Source organism: Alligator mississippiensis, chromosome 4, assembly GCF_030867095.1.
Source record: "Alligator mississippiensis isolate rAllMis1 chromosome 4, rAllMis1, whole genome shotgun sequence".
Taxonomy (NCBI): domain Eukaryota; kingdom Metazoa; phylum Chordata; order Crocodylia; family Alligatoridae; genus Alligator; species Alligator mississippiensis.
In genome coordinates this window covers 125098738-125118993 of record NC_081827.1, presented here as the reverse complement: position 1 = coordinate 125118993, position 20256 = coordinate 125098738, and the positions used below count along the sequence as shown (strand labels likewise).

General features: G+C 44.1%; 1 protein-coding gene across 14 annotated transcripts in view; it reads right to left on the bottom strand.

Moving 5' to 3' along the window:
- The window catches only part of SOX5 (SRY-box transcription factor 5), a 947053-nt gene that overhangs the window by 688793 nt on the left and 238004 nt on the right, over positions 1–20256 (bottom strand). For all 14 annotated transcript variants that reach the window (XM_059726572.1, XM_059726578.1, XM_059726573.1 and 11 more), the window contains 2 exons: positions 11207–11293; positions 9848–9909 (listed from right to left, as the gene is read on the bottom strand). In XM_059726572.1, the coding sequence (XP_059582555.1) occupies positions 9848–9909; positions 11207–11279 (135 nt within the window). In that variant the 5' untranslated portion in view covers positions 11280–11293. The remainder of the gene's footprint in view (positions 1–9847; positions 9910–11206; positions 11294–20256) is intronic.

Genomic DNA, 20256 nt, shown 5'->3' with positions numbered 1-20256 from the left:
CACTGCCACCACAGACTGCCTCCTGCCCCGGCCCCAGCCCCAGCCCACAGCCCAACCCACTGGCAGATGAGGGGGCACATGCCCCACCATGGCCTCCTGAGCTACACGCCCTCTTCCCCACGCCCCCCAGATGAGCTGCTGAAGGCTCCATCCCCCACCCTGCACCAGCTGTGCAGGGCCTGCCCCTACCCCATTCCCTACCTCCCCTCAGTTGTGGAGGGCAACTCGAGGCCCCCCCAATGATGGAGGGAGTGGGGCTAGGACAGGGGCCTTGATCTGCCCCCCCCACCACAGCCCTTTTCCCTCCCTCCTCCCCTCCCCACAGCCTACTTGTTGGGCAGGGAGGGTGGGGGGTAGATCTTTGGTTCCCTTTAAATTCCAAAAGTGAGCTCCAACCTAAAAAGGTTGGAGACCACTGTTCCATAGGAATTGATGATACTTGCCCAAGAACAATTTTTATCCTCACTGGATGAGTGGATTCCCAAGCCTAGAATCAGATCACATCATTACAACAATTTCTCAACCCATTTCTTCTTTAATAAGTTTCAGTTTTCCTGTTTTCAGATATAAACAAGAATACTGAAATATAGGAAAAGCAGTCTTCCATTATTACTATCCTGACTCTAACAAGGACCTGAATGAAACTTGTAAAAAAAGACTTTTTTGATTACAAATTCCTCTTTGGAGGTGGTGGGAGAGGGATACTAATTTAAACCAAATTATCAAAGCCATTAATTAGAAAAGCAGATATACACCAAAAACTTCAGTCAGGAAATATTCATTCACAGCTTCACCTGGTTTGGATGCATCTTGGTGGCCTGTGATTTAGCAAAATAACAACTAGTCTTGCATAGAGCCACATGGAATATATTTATAGTATGTTTAGAGAAGAAGAGTAATAATACATAACCATGTGGATCAGATTTCTGTGTGCCAAGTATCAGAAACAAGAATTGGGTCATAAATCTGATCAGTAACTACCCCTTCACTTTTGCTGACTGTAGCTAGTGAACAAATGCAAACAAGCAAGCGACTTCCCCACAAGTCCTGATTCTACAACATGCCAAACACTCTTTAACTCCCATCAGCTTCCTCCTGAATAGACAGACCTCAGTACTACTTGGGACTGGGCCTATTTGTTGCAAATTGTTGTTTACAGTCAAATCTTACTATTACTGAAGCACTCAAAAAGCCATGAAGAGCTGCCCCTAAAATGAGCAAGATGCCAATTATACCTAAAAGACACCATGGTCTACACTATAAACATACATTTTACAAGCTGTGAAGGAAATCAAACAGGTGTTTGTTCCTCACAGGAATTTTTGTTTTTTGTATTAACTAACTATTATTGTTGTTGTTGATACAAGGTGGCAGGTGCTCAATCACATTTAGATTGAATGGAATCTTAGGACAGGCTCAGAAACTGCATCTTAGGTCCCTGGCTCACCACTGCAATTTGACAGGAATATAAAATTAATGGATCTGGAGGCACAGATAGGTAAAACTGTAGTAACACAATGGTGGATCTGTCCGTGAGTGACAACTGCCAACACACTTTTGTACAATTTGCCAGAAGCTATGGGGTTAAAGGTTCCTCCTGCATCTAGATCAAAACCAACTGATTTTCAATCGCTAGTCCAACATACTTGCATATAGTTTTCCAATAAGCTTTTGTAACTGACATTTTGATGTAGAGATTAGGAAGTTTTGTCCAGTTTGTGTAACAGGTCTTCATCGAATAGCTTCAAATGCATGTAGGTGCTTTCCTCTGAGCTATTGATACGCGAGCCATTTACCCAGATATTTCTCGGTCATTCTGAATCTAAATCTGAATGTTTCCCTCCCTTCTTAATTAAAAAGAAACTAAAGAAGGAAATTAACAAACAGCAAAACACAAAAAAAGTATGCAAGCCTAAGACAGACACCAGTACCAATAGAGATATTAAATTCTGCTTTCCACTGTCTCTCCAATGAAGGCTGTTCAAAATGATGATTAACTGGCAAACTCAGGCTGTATATAAACATTTGGGGATCTAATGGGGAGGTCTATATCATGTTAAAAATGGCCACCCAATCTAACTTATTTTACCCAGGTGCGGACCTTAAACTTAGATCCCTAGTTAGGTCGATGAAAGTGTGAACTGTACAAAAGTTCCAGGAAGATTAGATCAGTCTAAAAATGGCTGACCTGATCTATGTTGAACCTACCTCTGAGGTAGTTTAACATAGATTGGGTTGGCCATTTTTAAACCAATCGAACTGTCCCAAAATCTGTACAGTTCCCAGAGCAGTCTCAGGGCTGGAAAAGCTCATGCACTGGTCCCAAACCTGAGGATTCACTTTTCCTACCCCCATCCTGGCACTGGACTAGACATTTAGACATTAGGGCTGGAAGGGACCTCGGAAGATCATCGAGTCCAGCCCCCCGCCCAAAGGGCAGGACATCAGCTGGGGTCATAGGATCCCAGCAAGATAAGCATCCAATTTCATCTTGAAGGTGTTCAATGAAGGCGCTTGAACAACCTCCGGCGGCAGGCTGTTCCAGACCTTGGGGGCTCGGACAGTAAAGAAATTCTTCCTTATATCCAGCCTGAAATGATCTTGTAGTAGTTTCTGACCATTCGTCCTCATCATCCCTTGGGGCGCTCTGGTGAACAAACGTTCCCCTAGATACTGGTGGTCACCCCTGATAAACTTGTAGGTGGCCATCAGATCACCCCTGAGCCTGCGCTTTTCCAGGCTAAAGAGCCCCAGGGCTCTCAGCCTGTCATCGTAGGGTCTGCTTCCCTGACCTCTGATCATGCGCGTGGCTCTTCTCTGGACTCTCTCAAGCTTCTCCACATCCTTTTTGAATTGTGGAGCCCAAAACTGGACGCAGTACTCCAGCTGCGGCCTCACTAAGGCCGAGTACAGGGGGAGAATGACGTCCCGGGATTTGCTTGAGAAGCATCTATGGATGCAAGCCAGCGTTTTGGTTGCTTTACTAGCCGCAGCATCGCATTGCAGGCTCATGTTCATCTTGTGGTCAATGATGACCCCCAAGTCTCTTTCTTCCATAGTGCTAACCAACATAGCACTGCCGAGCCTATAAGGATGCTGCGGGTTTTTTTTCCCAAGGTGGAGAACCTTGCATTTATCGGCGTTGAACACCATCAGATTCTCATCCGCCCACTTGCTGAGCCTGTCCAGGTCAGCCTGGATCACCCGCCTGTCTTCTGGTGTGGATGCTTTGCCCCAAAGTTTGGTGTCATCGGCAAACTTGGCCAGTCCGCTTCTGACTCCAGTGTCCACATCGTTAATGAAGATGTTGAACAGTATGGGTCCAAGGACAGAGCCCTGGGGGACCCCACTGGTCACAGGACACCACGATGAGTGACTTCCATCAATTACTACCCTCTGGGTCCGACCCCGGAGCCAATTTTCCAGCCAGTGGATCGTGGGGGACCCAAGGCGACAATTGGCCAGTTTCTCCAAGAGACGATCATGGGACACCAGATCAAAGGCTTTTTTGAAGTCAAGATATATGACATCAATCTCATCTCCCTTGTCCAGGTGATAGGTCACCTGGTCGTAGAAGGAAATGAGATTGGTCAAGCAAGACCTACCCGCAACAAACCCGTGCTGGCTATCCCTTAAGATGTTGGCGTCGGCCAGTCCATTAAGGATGGCCTCCTTAATAAACTTTTCTAAGATCTTCCCCGGGATAGAAGTCAGGCTGATGGGCCTATAGTTAGCCGGATCCACTTTCCTCCCTTTCTTGAAGATAGGCACCACGTTGGCCTTCTTCCAGTCTTCGGGCACTACACCAGAGCGCCAAGAGTTTTCAAAGATCCGCGCTAGAGGCTGGGCTATGATGCTCGCCAGCTCCTTGAGTACCCTGGGGTGAAGATTGTCAGGGCCGGCTGACTTGAAGGTATCCAGCTTCTCAAGATGTTCCTTCACAAAGTCAGCATTAATGGAGGGCAGGGGATCACCCTCACCCGGACTTCCCGGCCCTGTAGCAGGCACAGGCGTCCCATGGGGCTGATGAAAGACCGACGCAAAGTACCTATTTTCCTCCGGCTCCCCACATATCTGAAAAAGGACTTTTTATTGTCCTTGATGCTCAAAGCTAGTTGGAGTTCAGTTGCAGCCTTGGCTTTCCTGGTATGCTCCCTACAGGACCGGACCAGTGCAGAATAATCCTCCTTGGAGGTGACTCCCATCCTCCATCCTTTGTAGGCCTTTCTTTTTAGCCTCAGGAGGTCTGCTAGGTCCCTGGAGAGCCAGGGGGGCTGCTGTCCCCTCTTGCTGCCTTTCCTCCGAGATGGAATAGACTTAGTTTGAGCATTGAGGATCGCTCCCTTGAGGAGCAACCACTCTTCTTGAACTCCCCTCTCCCTGCGGTCACAGTCCCTTAGGGCCTCACTGACAAGCCTCCTGAACTGACTAGTTTAGTTTTAGTTTCCCCCTGGTCCTTGCCCCACCCCAGATAGACAACCCCCACCATGGACCACCCCAACCAGCGCCCCCTCCACCTCCTATCCTGCAAGCCACCCCTGATGCCAGTTTTATAAGCACTTGCTGATGCTAGAAGCATAAGTAAGTTGAGGTGGGGGGAGAGACGGGCAGGATGTAGGGGCGGAGAGCGGGTTGACCGGGGTGGGGGGTGTTTGTCTGAGGATGGAGCTAAAAATAGCTTCTGGTCCATGGGCAGGGAAGAAGAGAGCCCCCCATCCTCCCAAACCCGTTGCAGACCCTGCAAACCCCCTGATCCCACCAAATTCTCCTGGACTCCAGCTCCCCTGCATGGACTCTGCATGCCCCCCGATACACCCCACGGACCCCCACATACCCCCTCAATCACCTCCATGGAGCCCACTCAATCCCCCCCACCTTGTCCTGCTGATCCCCCCAACCCTCCCCCTCCCCCCCATCCCACTATCCTGATTTACCTTAAATTGGGTGGCTATTTTTAGCTCAATCTAACCTCCCCCTAACTGAATGTCTGTACATAGTGTTCAGATACAATTTTAGCCAATTTTCAATTGAATTTGCTCAAAGCAAGCAAAAGATTCAAAAAGTTCCAAAACTGATTTAAAAACTACTTAAAATGACCAGCTTAGAGATCATTATAGCAAGAAGTTTTCATACATGCACATACATATATGTGTATATTTTTAACTCACACAATCCTTCTCTAGAGGATTACTGCACCACTTTTTGAACTTCAGAGAGATTGAAAATGATTCTTTTAAACAAAAGGCTTTAACTGAAATCAGAACTCACCTCTCTGCCAATTAGAAATTAGCATCTAAAAAATTTATAGTTTCTCATAGCTATATGGGCCCTAATCCTCTTGGAAACAGTTTTAGGTCATTATTCTGGGAGTTATTAGGTTGGAAAACAGCTTCTAGGCAAATGATGCTATTCACAAACCTTTTACACCAGAAATAATGGTTGAATTATTTCTGCCTCACAAGTAGTCTTGAGGTCTGATTTCTGATTTCTTTTATTTCTGGAGTTCTTGAACAAAGGCAATACTCCTTGCTGTTAAATAATAATAATACTGAACAGTTTAAAAACATAAAAATTGATTTTTTATAAGGATTATAATGGCAGTTTTGAGAGCAGGCTGTTTGAATTTTAAAATATTATTTTTGACCTCCACTTATCTTCTGACTTGCACTGCTCTTATGTGTTTCCAAGGGCACCTCAATGCTTTGGTGTTTCCCCAACCAGCCAGTTTCAAGGGCCTTTCAAACATCTTGATTTTTCTTGTGTCTTCTAGAGTGTTATTCCTTTTATAAATTGACTACATTCTCACAGCAGCAGATAAAAATAACATAGAATCCTGAAATCTAAGTTTCCCTTATGATAGCTAGTAAAAGGATGGCAATGTGCCCTCAGAATGTAGGAATACCCCTATTTATAGAGCCCACCCAAATATCCCTCTTGTTCTTATGAAAACTAACATTTTCCTATGAAATTTATTAATCTTCTGTAAATTGCCCAGCTGACAGAGCAAGTAGGCAGCGGCAGCAGGTTAGGCGAAATGTTTCTGTTCATCCTTATCAGGGTAAGCTTAAAAGTGTTTTACTCATCTTGAGCACAGAAAGTAGATGGCAGGGACTGGCCTTTCAACCCTCATACCTAGACAGTTTTTTTCCTTATTCATGAAATCTAACGCTAATATTAGTGTGTCTGAATTTCCTATATGACAACAGAAAGCTTTAAAAAGCTTTTACAAAGCACTTTTTCATTCAAAATAAAGAGCCTGACATGTTTCTTCATATTAGATCTGTCTTGGTCTCTCACCCCAAACTCTAAATATCCTTTGCATCTATTTATGCATGCAAGAACACATGTGCACATCTATCATGTGTGCACACATCACCTGAATGTTATAAAATTCATTACAGAGCTAAATTAAGCTGTCTCTGCAATACTGCTACCAGAGAATAGAATTATGTGCACTGAAAACATTTAACCTATATGACCAGGAGTGAAACTTTTCACCCCAAAATAACAGTTTGGAGCCAAAACTGGAAAAGGTCAGGAGGGCCTCCACCAGTGGCTGAACACTCTCAGCATGCTCATTGTCACATCCTGGGAGCATGCAGCAGCTTTCAGAATCTCGCCAAAAGCTTATAGCATGTCAGGCAAATGTGTATTAAAGGACTATGCAATGCATGCAAGATTATTTATTCCCCAAAAAGGGGAAGAATGAGTTGGGTCCCTTTCAAATATCAGCATATCATTATCATTTTGTAAAAGAATGTTACCAAGTTAGAAAAGTTGAAGAGCCTCTACTGAAAATCACCTCATACCACTTATACCATAACACTTGATCAATCCAAGACTAGCAAACATTTGTTCATTCACAAAGGGACAAATCCCAAAACCCTAGTGAACATTTTAGCTAAATAATGACATCAGGATTTCATGCATAACGTTTTCATACAACTCAGTAAACATACACACTTTTCTAATCTTTTCTTTTGCAAATAAAACAATTCAATTAAAACCTTAGAATCCCTCATGTTGTATAACTAGCCATTAGTAAAACCATGTCCATTCATTCTTACCCTAAAGGTGGCAATTCTAGTCTTTGCAGATCAAGAGAGTCATAGCTTGAAGTAAAATTTCAGCATCACAAAACTGCAATAGGAATAAAGAGCAGCAGACTCTCCTAATATATATTTCACACAGGAAGTGATATCACAAAATCTGGTGGCCAAAGGATTCTGTTGTTTCACTTCCTAAATGTAGTAAGAAATGGGTTAATTTGCCCAGACAGGAATCCCACCATCAGTATTCAAGAAAACTGTATAAGTCACATACAAAAAAGCCTTCCAAAATAGTCAAAGTTAGCGAGATGTAACATAATTCATAAAAAGAGAAAAGAAAAGAATTGTTGCAGTTGTTTCCCATAGTTATATTAGGAATAAAACCAAAACTAATGTAATAATGTATCCCAGCAGTTCAAATCTTCTAATTTATGTAGAATGGATTATTACTTAGACAATCTGACCCTGGGCAAAACTTCCTCAGCTGAGAAGATTTACAATCTAATTATGCAGGAAGTTCTGCTGAGACAGTTTGGGTGCAATGGTCTTCTATTACATTAGGTTAGCTAAAATAGCTGCTTCTTTGCTTGCTTGGTGTTCCAACTATTCATATAAAAACAAAAAATCTTTCGTTCACATCCTTTATTTCCCCTTAGTCTTTTTCATCACTACTGCATGTGGAAACCCTCATTCCCAACTACAGATAGCAGGAGCAAGCCTACATTGTTGATGGCAACTTCTGAGCTTCCTAAAAAGGCTTTTGCTTTGACCCATGTCTGATGAACTGACTTAAAAGTTAATATCAAAGCACTCTTCATAATTTTTACAATAGATTTTTTTCTTCCCCAACACTCCAAAAGAAAGCATTAAGCAGAAAACTATTTCTGTATACAAATTCCCCCTTCCCCCCTGTATACACATACACATACTGACAGACAAGCACCCCCCCCCCACCATATACACATGCACAAATACACCAGTTTATTATTGGAGGGAGGGATTATAGGTATGGTATTGCTAGCCTGGCTGCCTGAATACTTTTAGCAATATATTTGGTTATATTAAAATATACATACTTCTATCCTTAAATAATAGTGAGGACTTTCCATACAGGAAAAAAATGTAGGGTACTTAGGCCTACCAATGAGTTGAAAGCATCTCTTTGGCTAGTCATGGTATGATGTGTTGACATGATTGAGCATATTAAAATTCCTCATATTTGCATAGCTGGAAAAAATCAATGCTTGCTTCCTTACAGTGAGCGTTTTGATTTCAAATGGTCAGGGGTTCATGTCATGGCCTTCAGTCTTGATAATTATCATGTATGTGTTAGTAATGCACATTTTTATCTACAGGTGGCAGACCTTTTAAAATCATTTTCAATCAAATTCATTATAAATTTTGGTTGATATCACCACCCACATTAAAAAGTAAGAATCTGCAGCACAAAGTTCTAATTAACGTTGTTCAATTTAGATGACAGATTTGTCAACAAAGTGGCTCATTATCAAAGGTTGCTGACCCCTGTCAGAATGAAGGCCTTAAAAAAATCAGTCACCCATTACATGGTGATCTTTTATTATTCAGAATTCATTTAGCAACTTATAAAGGGAAGAAAGGCAGAAATTTTGCTTCTTAGATTAGTAATCCTGATGGGTAAAAGCAACTTCTGTTTGATACACTCATTTAAAAGAAAAGGAAATAAATGATACAACTGATTATTTGCAATTAAAGGTGAATCACTAAAATCTTTGTAAATGAAAAACAAGCATTTAAGACACCACAACTCTAGACTCTTTTCTGGTGTATATGATCAAAGCTCCATTGACTTTAGGGCTAGGTACAAATATTCAGAAAGCCTGAAGCAGAACTGATCTAAGTTACACGGTTTTAACTGGTTCTCTCTAAGTAGTTCAGATGAATAACGAAAAGAACACATTTCCCATTTGGGGGTTTCGGGGAGGGATGCAAATCTTAGACTGGGTTCCACAATTTTTAAACCAGTCTTTGGTTTTCTGTGCTAAACTTCTGTTCTATTGTGAGCATAGACAAATTTCTGATCACTTATACCAGTAAAAGTGTAATGTTTGTACCTGGCCTAGATGTATATCACAAAAAGACTGATTTAGCGTTTGTAAATAAAAACAACCAGAGTCACACCAATGGTCTGGCATCCAGCGAACTTCAACAGTTTTACCAAAAAATGGATTGCATGCAATGATAAACCTTCTGAGTGGGAACTAAAAGTACAAGCATGTGCATCTACATTTTAAATGGATGTCTGTCAGCATCAATATTATTCATTAAAAAAAAGTCTCTCTCTCCCCAGTAACTCCTCTGGTAAGTGAAACAAGAACATATTTTATCACCTAATTTACTTTTTACCAGTTATGTTTATTTCCCCACTTCATTCAATATGGATCGTGAAACTAGACTAATCTGTTCAATCAATTTCTCTTTCTGGTTTTCCTGCACCAGCAAAATACTGCTGTGTTTGGGTTCCAAGCAATAGAAGGGAATGTTAAAGCTAAAAATATCCCAGTCAAATCCTCAGGTCTTTGAAGCCAATAGAGGTATGATGATATCAACAGCTGAGTATTTAGCCCTAAATATTTAGTTACAATGGGCCTGAGCCTCCACTGCTTTTCACCTTGTTTCCTCATTTATGCCTGTGAAAAGTGTGTGAACACAGGTGTAAACTGTTCTCACCATTGTGGGTGAACTGCTAGCATTTTACACTCACATCACAAAGGTATGACACTAGAAGGTGCAAAGCAGAGGAAAAATGATCTAGTTACCTGGCATCCAGACCTGAATGGAGCGCAGTACTCATCGAGGTATTCAGCACTTTCTGCTCCTCCTGTAATCAATGTGAGATGGAGACATTACTCATTGATGCAGGCACATGAGCAGACATTCAGTACTTCCTAGCACAAGGCTGGGAAATTATTTGGGCTGGAGAGCCACTTAAGGAGTTTTGGTGAGCTGTTGGGAGGGCGGGGGGCTGACCCAACTTTGCTCCTCTGTCATGGCTTTTTATACTGCCTAGTGAGGGGGGGGACAACTGGGGAGATGCCAATTCATCCTATCTGGCCCCATCCACCATGACCCTACCACTGGGAGGGATGGAGTGGATGGGTGGGCAGGGTCTCCATGGAGACCAGCCTGGGACCTGCACACGCATGGCATGCTCAGGCAGGAAGATGGGATGGGGCCACAGGTGGTCAGGGAGTGACAACTGGGAGCAGGATGGGCTGGTGGGGTCAGGGCCAGGATCACGGGACAGTGACAGCGGGACCTGGGACAGAGCCATAATTCGCCTGTTTCTGCAGGCAGGGGCTAGCTGTTGCCCATGGAAATGGTACCCACTGCAGGGACATGCAGGGAGTGGATTGTGGCTCTGCCCTGGGCTCTGGCCCTGCACTGTCACTGCCCTTTGATCCTGACCTCAGCCCTGGTGCCACCCACCTCTCCCACTACTGGATGCCACACCCACCCACGGCCCCCTCTCATTCACCCAGCAAAGCATGCTCAGCCCAGTAGGGCAGGATCTAGCAGCAACAGCAGCAGTAGAAACACTTGCAGGAGCAGCCAGAAGTGTGAGGGCACTGTCATAAGGGCTGCCAGGAAGCTGAGTCTGGCCTCCATGTCACCATCAGAACACCAGGCCCCACAGACTACAGCTCCTGGCGTGCCCAAGGGCTGTGCCCAGGGATAGGGCAGGCTGTGCTCTGCACCAGGCAGCACCTCCACACACAGGGGCAGCAGGACCAGCCACACGCACCATAGCCTGAGCTGTCCCCCACCTCTTGGCCAGGCAGGGCCGATGGGACCCGCTGTGGGCCAAATACAATCACTTGGCAGGATGGATCTGGCCCATGGGCCATATTTTGCCCGCCCCTGTCCTAGCATCAGGCTGTGAGTTCCTGACCTTGTATTTACTACTCAAGGTAGGGTAAATGCATGGTGTAAGAGTTTGCAGGATCATTCCCCCTCCTTTAAAGAAAGAACTATGTGAGAAAAGTTTTTATTGATACCCATATTGGTAATATTAAAACCTTCTCCATTTTCTCCACAACTTGTTATATCACACACTTCCCCGCTGCTAACCCTTCCATGCGACTGCGCTGTGTCTTTATATGGCTTTGTTTTCCTACCCAGTGTTGAAGAGTTGACGTTATTTTCAATCTTCAGAATCTTGTAAACAGGATCAAACAGGAACCCAGTCATCAGCAAGTAGAAGGCTAAAAAATAAAACCAAACACATATCAACATTTGATATATCTAGATCTAGACCTAGATATATCTATCTGTCTATCTATAAACATCCATCCAAACCAGAAAACAAAAGCCTGGGTTCTGTTAAGACTGCCCTATTCTTTTTCATCTGGCTCATGAACTTTTTTCTTGCAGTACAAAGCATGTCATAAATTAATGCATCACCCCAAATATATCACATGTAAAAGCTGCCATAGAGATATGTATGAGCTAGAAAAAACAACTTTAGACATTATCAAAACTAAAGTGGCACCTCATATCATCATAAATCAATGTGAGAGCTGAACTGGGAACAAGATTCCCCTACTGCTTTTTTCCTTCTCTTGTCTGCTTGAACAACGAACCCAGGTTTAACATTTCCACTTTTTTACCCATTTCAGTCATACCTGCCCAGACTGTTTAGCATGGCTTAGGAGGGAAAGCAGGTGACAGGGAGTCAAGAAGTCTTCCCTTCCCACCGTTAACTGAAATCCTGTGTCTGTGTGACTATAAGCAATTAAATTAACTGATCTGTGCCTCAGTTTACCTAAAACAATAATCTTTGCCTATCTCATGTCTTTATGTTGGAAAAAGTATTTGCTATTATTGTTTTCTAATTCTGATTCATATTTGGCATTAAATATTTTTGTTTTGCAACTAGTTAACAAATACGGTGATAGGGAAAAATAATGTGGGGTTGAAATTTAAAAAAAAACCCAACTCTAACCTTAATACCATTCAAATAAAAGGCAGGCACTTTAACTGCTAAGTCAACATTGTGGGATTATTTTAGCAACTGTGTGACTCCTGTAATACTCCATGAATATCAGAGACGCATCATACACTAGTGAAAAGAAACTGTAGCATACATTTGAAGGATATAGCATTCAAAAGCAGAACATCCAGAGTTCACATGGATCCCAAATGGATGTAAAATTTCTTGAAAAATAAGCTCTGATTTTCTTTATTATTTTCCAAGGAATCATGTGAATAAAGCTAGAATAAATTCTTTAACTCTAATCCATGTCACAAAAAACCTTCCCTATTAAAATTATTCTCTAAATAGGATTTTATAATAAAAATCTGGTCCACACTAAGGACATGGTCATCTTACCTCATTCTATTTATTTCCAACACAAACCACCCCATAACACAATAGCAGGGTTACTTGGGGACTACCTATGCATGATAGCTGCACCAGTTTAAGGTAAGAATTCATGTTCAACCAGTGCAAAAGGATGTGTGAACAGTCTTATTTCATTTTAAGCCAGACTTATTTAAATTTAGCACAAGTCAATCAGGAACTAGTTTAACTTAATGAAAAAGCAACTCCTAAATCAAAATGAGTGTGTCCACACAGAAGCTGATATAACTTAATCAAAGCAAAACAAAATTAAGTTAAACCAGTGCAACTTGTGTGTGTAACCAAGGCACCAGTCACTCTAATGATATGCTGATGAATGTATTTTCTATCTGAATGATCATACACAAATATATTATAGTTTTATGCTGTGTGAAGACCTGATGAAATCCACTGGCCTATCTACAAAGTGAGGTGCATGTGAACGCTGGGTGCTTCTGCCTACATATAACTTATGAATTCTGTTTGATATAAGGAATTCTCTTTGTATTTCTGTCTCAGCTCAGAAACTCCATCTGGACTATGCAGTTGGTGTGTCTTCTCTGCTGTCCTTTGCCTCTATATAAAGTTAAAACCTACAGAAAATGACACTAGAAATTTTGAGCCTGGGAGAGAGCTAAAACAGGAAGGTCACCAAAGCTTGATGATCCTCTATTCAAATAGAACATTCCTGGACAAAGAGAAAGCTACTGCTCTTCTGTACCTCAGCTGGCAGTAACTAAGCAACAGATCACCTGACTTGAGGGCGCTGATCACCTAAGAAACTGATCAAGAGTTTCGACTGATAGAAGAGGCCAGAAATATAAAAAACGGTATCTCTCTGGCTGGAAGGAGGAATCTTCATGTTCTGAACATGAAACTATGGGCAAAAGAACAGGTAAGAGAAACTGATGGGCATACATTCATGAAAGAGGGAACAGCCAAAGAAAAGGAAAGTGACTGCAGGGTAGAGAAAGGCCTCATGATTTCAAGGAGGCATGTGTTGAAGTGGGGATCCTAGACCCCTTAGAGGACTTTAAGCTAAGCCCAAAGATGCTGAAGAGTGGTAAAGAAACTGAGGCAGTAAAGTCAGTTAGGATGAGAAGAGTGGCACTCTATGTCAAAGAGCAATACACAACCTCTGCAAACAGCACTGGGTCTGAGGTAGGGCAGACTGAGGAGCTCTGGGTCAGAATACAAGGGGGTTGGGGGGAAAGGGACCTAACAGTGGGGGTCTACTACAGGCCACCTAACCAGGGAGAAAAGCTGGACCAGGAATTCTCAGGTCAGCTTGCAGATGCAGTTAAGTCAAGGGACGTGGTCATCATGGGTGATCTAAACTACCCAGACATCTGCTGGGAAGAGCAGTCAGCCAGGTCTGACCACTCACGTAGGTTCCTAACCAAGTTACAAGACCTCCATCTAACCCAGGAGGTGCACAGTCCCACCAAAGGAAATGTCTTGTTGGACCTGGTCCTGGCCACAGGTGACGACCTGGTGAAGGGACTATGGGTGCTCGACCACCTGGGTGATAATGATCATCGCCTACTGGAATTCACCATCCAGCACAGGGTGTCAAAGGCCTGCAGCAAGGCAGCAGCCCTTGACTTCAGGAGGGCCGATTTCAATGAGTTAAGGCGATTAGTTGGGGAGGCACAGGGGTCCCGGTGGGGAGGGGAGTTGGGAATCCAAGAAGAGTAGTTGTTCCTTAAGGAGACAATCCTCCAAGCCCAAAGTGTGACAATCCCCACATGGATCAAAGGGAGCAAGAGTCCTCAAAAGCCCCCATGGCTCACTAAAAGCATCCATGAATGCCTCGAAGCCAAAAAGGAGGCATACACTTAATGGAAGGGAGGGGCTATCACCAAGGAGGATTATACCTCCTTGACTCAAGATTGTAGGGGGGCTATTAGGAAGGCTAAGGCAGAGATGGAACTGGGATTAGCGACCCAGATCAAAGATAACAAGAAGTCCTTTTTTAAATACATAGGAGGTAAAAAGAAGGTACCAAATAATGTGGGGCCTCTGCAGGACATGCTTGGTAATCTGGTGGTAGCACCAGATGACAAAGCTAATCTCTTTAACAGATTCTTTGCTTCCATTTTTCTGAGCAGGGACAGGGACATCCCCCACACTGGGATACTAGCTGGACCCAGGGGAGGCACAGCCAGGCTCAGGGTCAGTGAAGACCTAGTCAGGGAACTTCTGGAGGGACTAGATGTGTTCAAATCAGCAGGTCCTGACGATCTCCACCCCAGAGTGCATAGGGAACTGGCAGAAGTCATTGCAGGACCCCTGGCAAATCTTTACGAGCACTCGTGTTGCTCTAGTGAGGTGCTGAAGGACTGGAAAAGGGCCAATGTGGTCCCCGTTTTCAAGAAAGGGAGGAAAGAGGACCCAGGAAACTATAGGCCCATTAGTCTTACCTCGGTCCTGGGGAAGCTCTTTGAGAAAATTATCCAGGAGCACATCTGTGAGGGACCAGCAGGGGAGATTATGCTTAGGGGCAATCAACATGGGTTCATTAGAGGCAGGTCCTGTCAGACCAACCTGGTGGCCTTCTATGACCAGGTCACAAAAGGCTTGGACACAGGTGTTGCAGTGGACGTAGTCTTCCTGGACTTTAGAAAGGCCTTTGACACTGTCTCTCACCCCATCCTCATTAAAAAATTAGGCGTCTGTGGTGTTAATGCCTGCACAGTCAGATGGGTTGCTAATTGGCTGGAGGGCTGCACCCAGAGAGTGGTGGTGGATGGGTCATTTTCGACCTGGAGAGATGTGGGCAGTGGGGTTCCCCACGGTTCGGTCCTTGGGCCTGCACTGTTCAATATCTTCATCGGCGATTTATACGAGGGGGTGAAAAGCACCTTGTTCAAGTCTGCAGATGACACTAAGATGTGGGAAGAAGTGAGCGCGTCAGAAGAGAGGGACAGGCTACAATTAGATCTCAACAGGATACGGAGGTGGGCGGATGAGAAAAGGATGGGTTTCAATATGGACAAGTGCAAGGTGTTGCACCTGGGGAGGAAGAACCAGCAGCATACCTACAGGCTGGGGAACTCCCTTCTCATTAGCACAGGGGCAGAAAAGGATCTTGGAATCACTATTGATTCCAAGATGATCATGGGCTGCCAATGTGGGGACGTGGTCAGGAAGGCTAACCGCTCCTTGTCATGCATCCATAGATGCATCACAAGCAGGTGCAAGGAGGTGATCCTCCTCCTCTACACAACACTGGTCAGGCCGCAGTTGGAGTACTGAGTCCAGTTCTGGGCACTGCACTTTAGGAGGGATGTGGACAGCATCGAGAGGGTCCAGAAGAGGGCCACTCACATGATTAGGGGGCAGCAGGGCAGGCCCTATGAGGAGAGGCTATGTGACCTGAACCTGTTCAGCCTCCACAAAAGAAGGCTGAGAAGAGATCTGGTGGCTGCCTATAAACTTGCCAAGGGGGACCAGCAGGCAATGGGAGAGTCCCTGTTCCCCTGAGCACTACCAGGGGAAACAAGGAACAACAGCCATAAGTTGACTGACAGTAGATTCAGGCTAGACATCAGGAGGCACTACTTCACTATCAGGGCAGCTAGGAGCTGGAACCAACTTCCAAGGGAAGTGGTGCTCACCCCTACCCTGGGGGTCTTCAAAAAGAGGCTAGACAGCCACCTAGCTGGGGTCATTTGACCCCAGCATCCTTTCCTGCCCATGGCAGGGAGTCAGATTAGATGATCTGCTTAGGTCCCTTCTGACCCTACCAACTATGAAACTGAGTGAGATGAGAAAAGTGGTAAGGAAATTTAAGCAGGGAAGTATGCATAAGTATTTAATCATTTTGCCTAAATCTTTATATGTTTTATGCTTTCTAAGGCAAAAAGCAATTACCTTTGAACCCTGGTTATGTACTTAAACAATCATATACGCTAAAATAGGTCAGTTCTGTATTAGGGCACTCTTGAGGTTGCAGCACTCAAGAGTGCCCTAAGCTGGAGGAAGCCAGCACTAATCACACATGGCCCAACTGCCTCAGCCTATCTCATCTCTCAAAAGTGGGAACTAGGTAGAGTGTGCACATTCCCTACGTATGCCTAGAGGCTCTGGGTCAAAATTCTTTGGCTTTGAGTCAAAACTCTGCTCAGACCTCAGAAAGCTTAAGAGCAAGTGGGCCCAGAAATGCAAAAGTCAGATGAGGATCCACAGGGGACAGACTTATTTGGGTTGTAACAGCAACCACTGAGAAAGGACGTTACAACCTGGCCACTTTTGTAGCATGACAAGGAAGCAGTTAAGGTATTCTAAAAATGCCTCCAGACCCAAGACAAGGCTTTGACAAGTAGGTCCCAATTATCCAGTTAAACTGGTAGCCGCCTATGACTACTTTGATCACTAGGACTACTAGCTTATAAAAACATCTCTGTTTTCTGTCACTTACCCCCTAACTCAGCCAGCCTCCTTTTATCCACCCGCTGTGTCTTTCACAAATTTAGATCATGAACTGTCTGGGACTATCTTTGTTCTGTTTGTTTGTACAGTGCCTACTGCAACTGAGCCCTGACCCCTGACTGAAACATCTATACAATACCATAACCACAACAAATAAAATAATAATAATAATAAATCCAGGGCCAGATCCTCTGCTGAAGTTTGGTTGGTTTATACCAGCTGAAACTGTGGCCTTCAGTTTTATATCTTTACTCATTAGTACTCATTATTTTTATCCACATAAATCTTGCCACTAGTAGGTAACCTCCAAGTCCTGCCTGCCAAGATGTGCTCAGCAGGCCTCAAAAGAGTGGTTTTATGATTGTTGAAAAGGAGAAGGCAAAAAAATAACTAATGACTGCATGGTAGCTTTGAGGTGTAAGGGAAGAATGCTTCTGGGAGCAGGACTAGGAACATCTGCAGTGGAAGGATCCCTTGTAAGAAAATAACATCTGTTTGGAGTAGGCAAAACATAATTAAGTTTGTTTCCAGCAGAAGGGGAAAATCTGTTTATAAAAGTAAAAACTAATAGTATCTGTTTATTAACCAGAAAATGAGGCAATCCCCAATGCTAACTGGAGACTCCAGACATTCAAAGTACTGGTTACTGTTATAAAATGGGTGAAAGATATCTGCACAGAACTGAGAGATAAAGAAAGCTTTTAAGCTGGGTGAAAAATAAGGGACATTTCCACCACATGACGAAACCAAGGTGTTCCTGGGTAATTAAGTTTAGCAGTACTGTAGCTATAGTTTCTGAAATACTGAATTAAGTATGTTTATTGACTTCTGTTTTATTACTTTCTCTCCATTTCTGTATTTTTGCTCACAATTCACTGTAAAAGACAATGAACTAAGCCTGCAGACTGTGGTTTGGCCAGATACAAGACAGCATACAGAGGATGGAGTAACAGCTCAGTGAAGAGCAGTTTACTGCCCACAAACAAGGCCAGGGGCCTTGACAAGACTGGAGGCTTCCTTTACATGCCATGTCAAAATAAGGTGAGGGTCACTGTGGGCACAAAGATACATTGCTGTATAAACACAGCAAATATTCCTGCAAAGACTTCCAGTGTAGGAGAGTTTAAAAAAATAAAACCCTTAAAATTGTGCATGAAGGTAGCCATGCCAGTGAAACTGCCTCTTTTGATAGCCCTGGAGACTGAAGCCCTCTGTCACTCAATAGTCACAGGCAGTGAAAGTACAAGGTTCCCCACATAGCCATGCCCTAAAGGGACCCCCTATAGGTGTAAAACACTTGTTCTGTCTTCCTTTCCTTTCACTTCTCTGCCTCTCTATTGAGACCACCAACAAGGTGTCAATTAGTGCTGAATGTGATGGTGGCTTTTCTGTGATGTTGACATTAATGTCTGATTGATGTTTATAAAGCAAACAGAAGAAGGCTCCCAAGTGACGCTGTGCTCAGCCCTTCCCCACCACATAATAACAAGGGAGTTTTTTAAAGGATGGAAAGAGAATGTTCCTTGGAAGGCCTGTTCCTGCTACTCCAAGCAGTCCTAGGGTGGTGATGAATGGAAGATCATCTCTGCAAGTCAGGAGTTGCAGTTGGAGGCCAGTACATCCAGGCACATCAACACAGTAGTTTTTATGTATAATGTAGGTTGTTACAGATATTTGCTGGTGGAGATTTATCAATGTTTAATAATAGCCTTTTGGCTAAGATCAGTGATTAACATCTACTACTATACATTCAAGAAACACAACTATTAAGGATCTCCATTAATTTGCTACCTCTGACAATACATCTGTGCAGTGGGTAACACTGCTTCCTGTTCTGAAACACACATTATGCTTCAGACAGCAGAATGAGTGTGGTGCAAAAAAATCTAGCATTTTCTCTTTGTATTTTTTAACAGATACTTCCTGGTACTCACACTTGTTTCACTCCTACCTCCTCAGGTTTTACAGCTGCCCATCAGAATTGAGGTACATGCAACACTGTACCTAGACTTCTGAGCTAGGGACAGACGTTCAAAAAGCCTGAGCCTGAATTGATTCACTCTTTGCGGGTTAGTCTAATCTGCACAGCTTAAACTGATTGATAACTGGACAGACATTCTCTGCTAAATCAGGAAATGTAGGCACATGCCTGCAGTGGCTCAAGCCAGAAGCCAGGGGGTACTAGAGCATGCCTGCCAGCCACTACCAAAGGGGAGGTAAGAGAGACACCCTCCAAGGCTCTCACCCCTCCCTGCTGGAGCAGAGGGGGCATGGCCAGGCACCAGCCGGGAACGCACAGGATCCCCAGGCTGGTGGCTGACAGAGGTGGGGGGAACTGCTGCCAGACTGAGGAATGGGAATGGGAAAAAAGTACTCTCTCTGAAACAAGCATGTATTGAACACAGCAATTTGCAAAGCATACAACAGAGAACTACCATAAATCTTTGCCTAAGCTAAGATACAGCCCAGTAAAACACAGCATACACAATTTAGTCTACCTTAGAATGCAAAACAGGAAGACAAGAGAAAGCCTTGCATAAGTCTTACTAATCCTGAGGGCAGAGCGCCTCCTTACAGCCAGGCATTCAGAAAGGCTTTGTTTAGATTTTACATGTTCTGCTTTATAATGTAAATGTAGCTCTCTGCATTCTTTGGTCTGCAACTTTCAGCCAGAAACTGTCTGCAACTTCCCTTAACTCCATCTCCAGCACATATGTGTGATGTTTGTCAGGCCTTTGCCAACACTTCCCACCTCTCAGTCTGGTCTGGCAGCTCTTATCTCTGGGCTCACAGCTGCAGGTCTTGGATCTGCACACAGGGGACTAGCTTGCCTCTCTCCCTGCTCCGGGACCACTGTAGAATTAATCCCCTCCCTGGCTGCAGGAAGACAGAAGAAGGAATTCACTCCACCTCTGCCTGGCTACAGGAAAGTCATGGAGGTGCAGCTGGGGCTGGCAAACTCCAGCTGCAGCCCACAGGGTTTCCAGCGGGGGGAGATGGGACAGAGGGAGGAATTTGCCTCAGGGGCCATGGCAGACCAGCGTCTGGCCACACCTCACCCCTGCTCCAGCTACAGAGCAGGGGGGAGGGCCTAGTCCAGCTTGCTGGAGCAGAGACCAGTCTAGAGAGCAAGCCAGGATGTTGGGAGTCTCTGATTTAACTTAAACCAGCAAGGGGTTTGGGACAGACATTGCACAAACTGGTTTGAGCCAAATCAGTTAAGTCTGATAGTACATTCAACCAGGTTTATCTCAAACCGGTTTCGGTCATTTTCAAACTGGTTTATGTAAAATGAATATCTGTTCTGTTACAGGTTTAAAACCAGTTTCTGACCACTTAAACCAATTTATGTGTAATGTCTGTCCCTAGCTCTGGTGGCCCTGGGCAAACTTT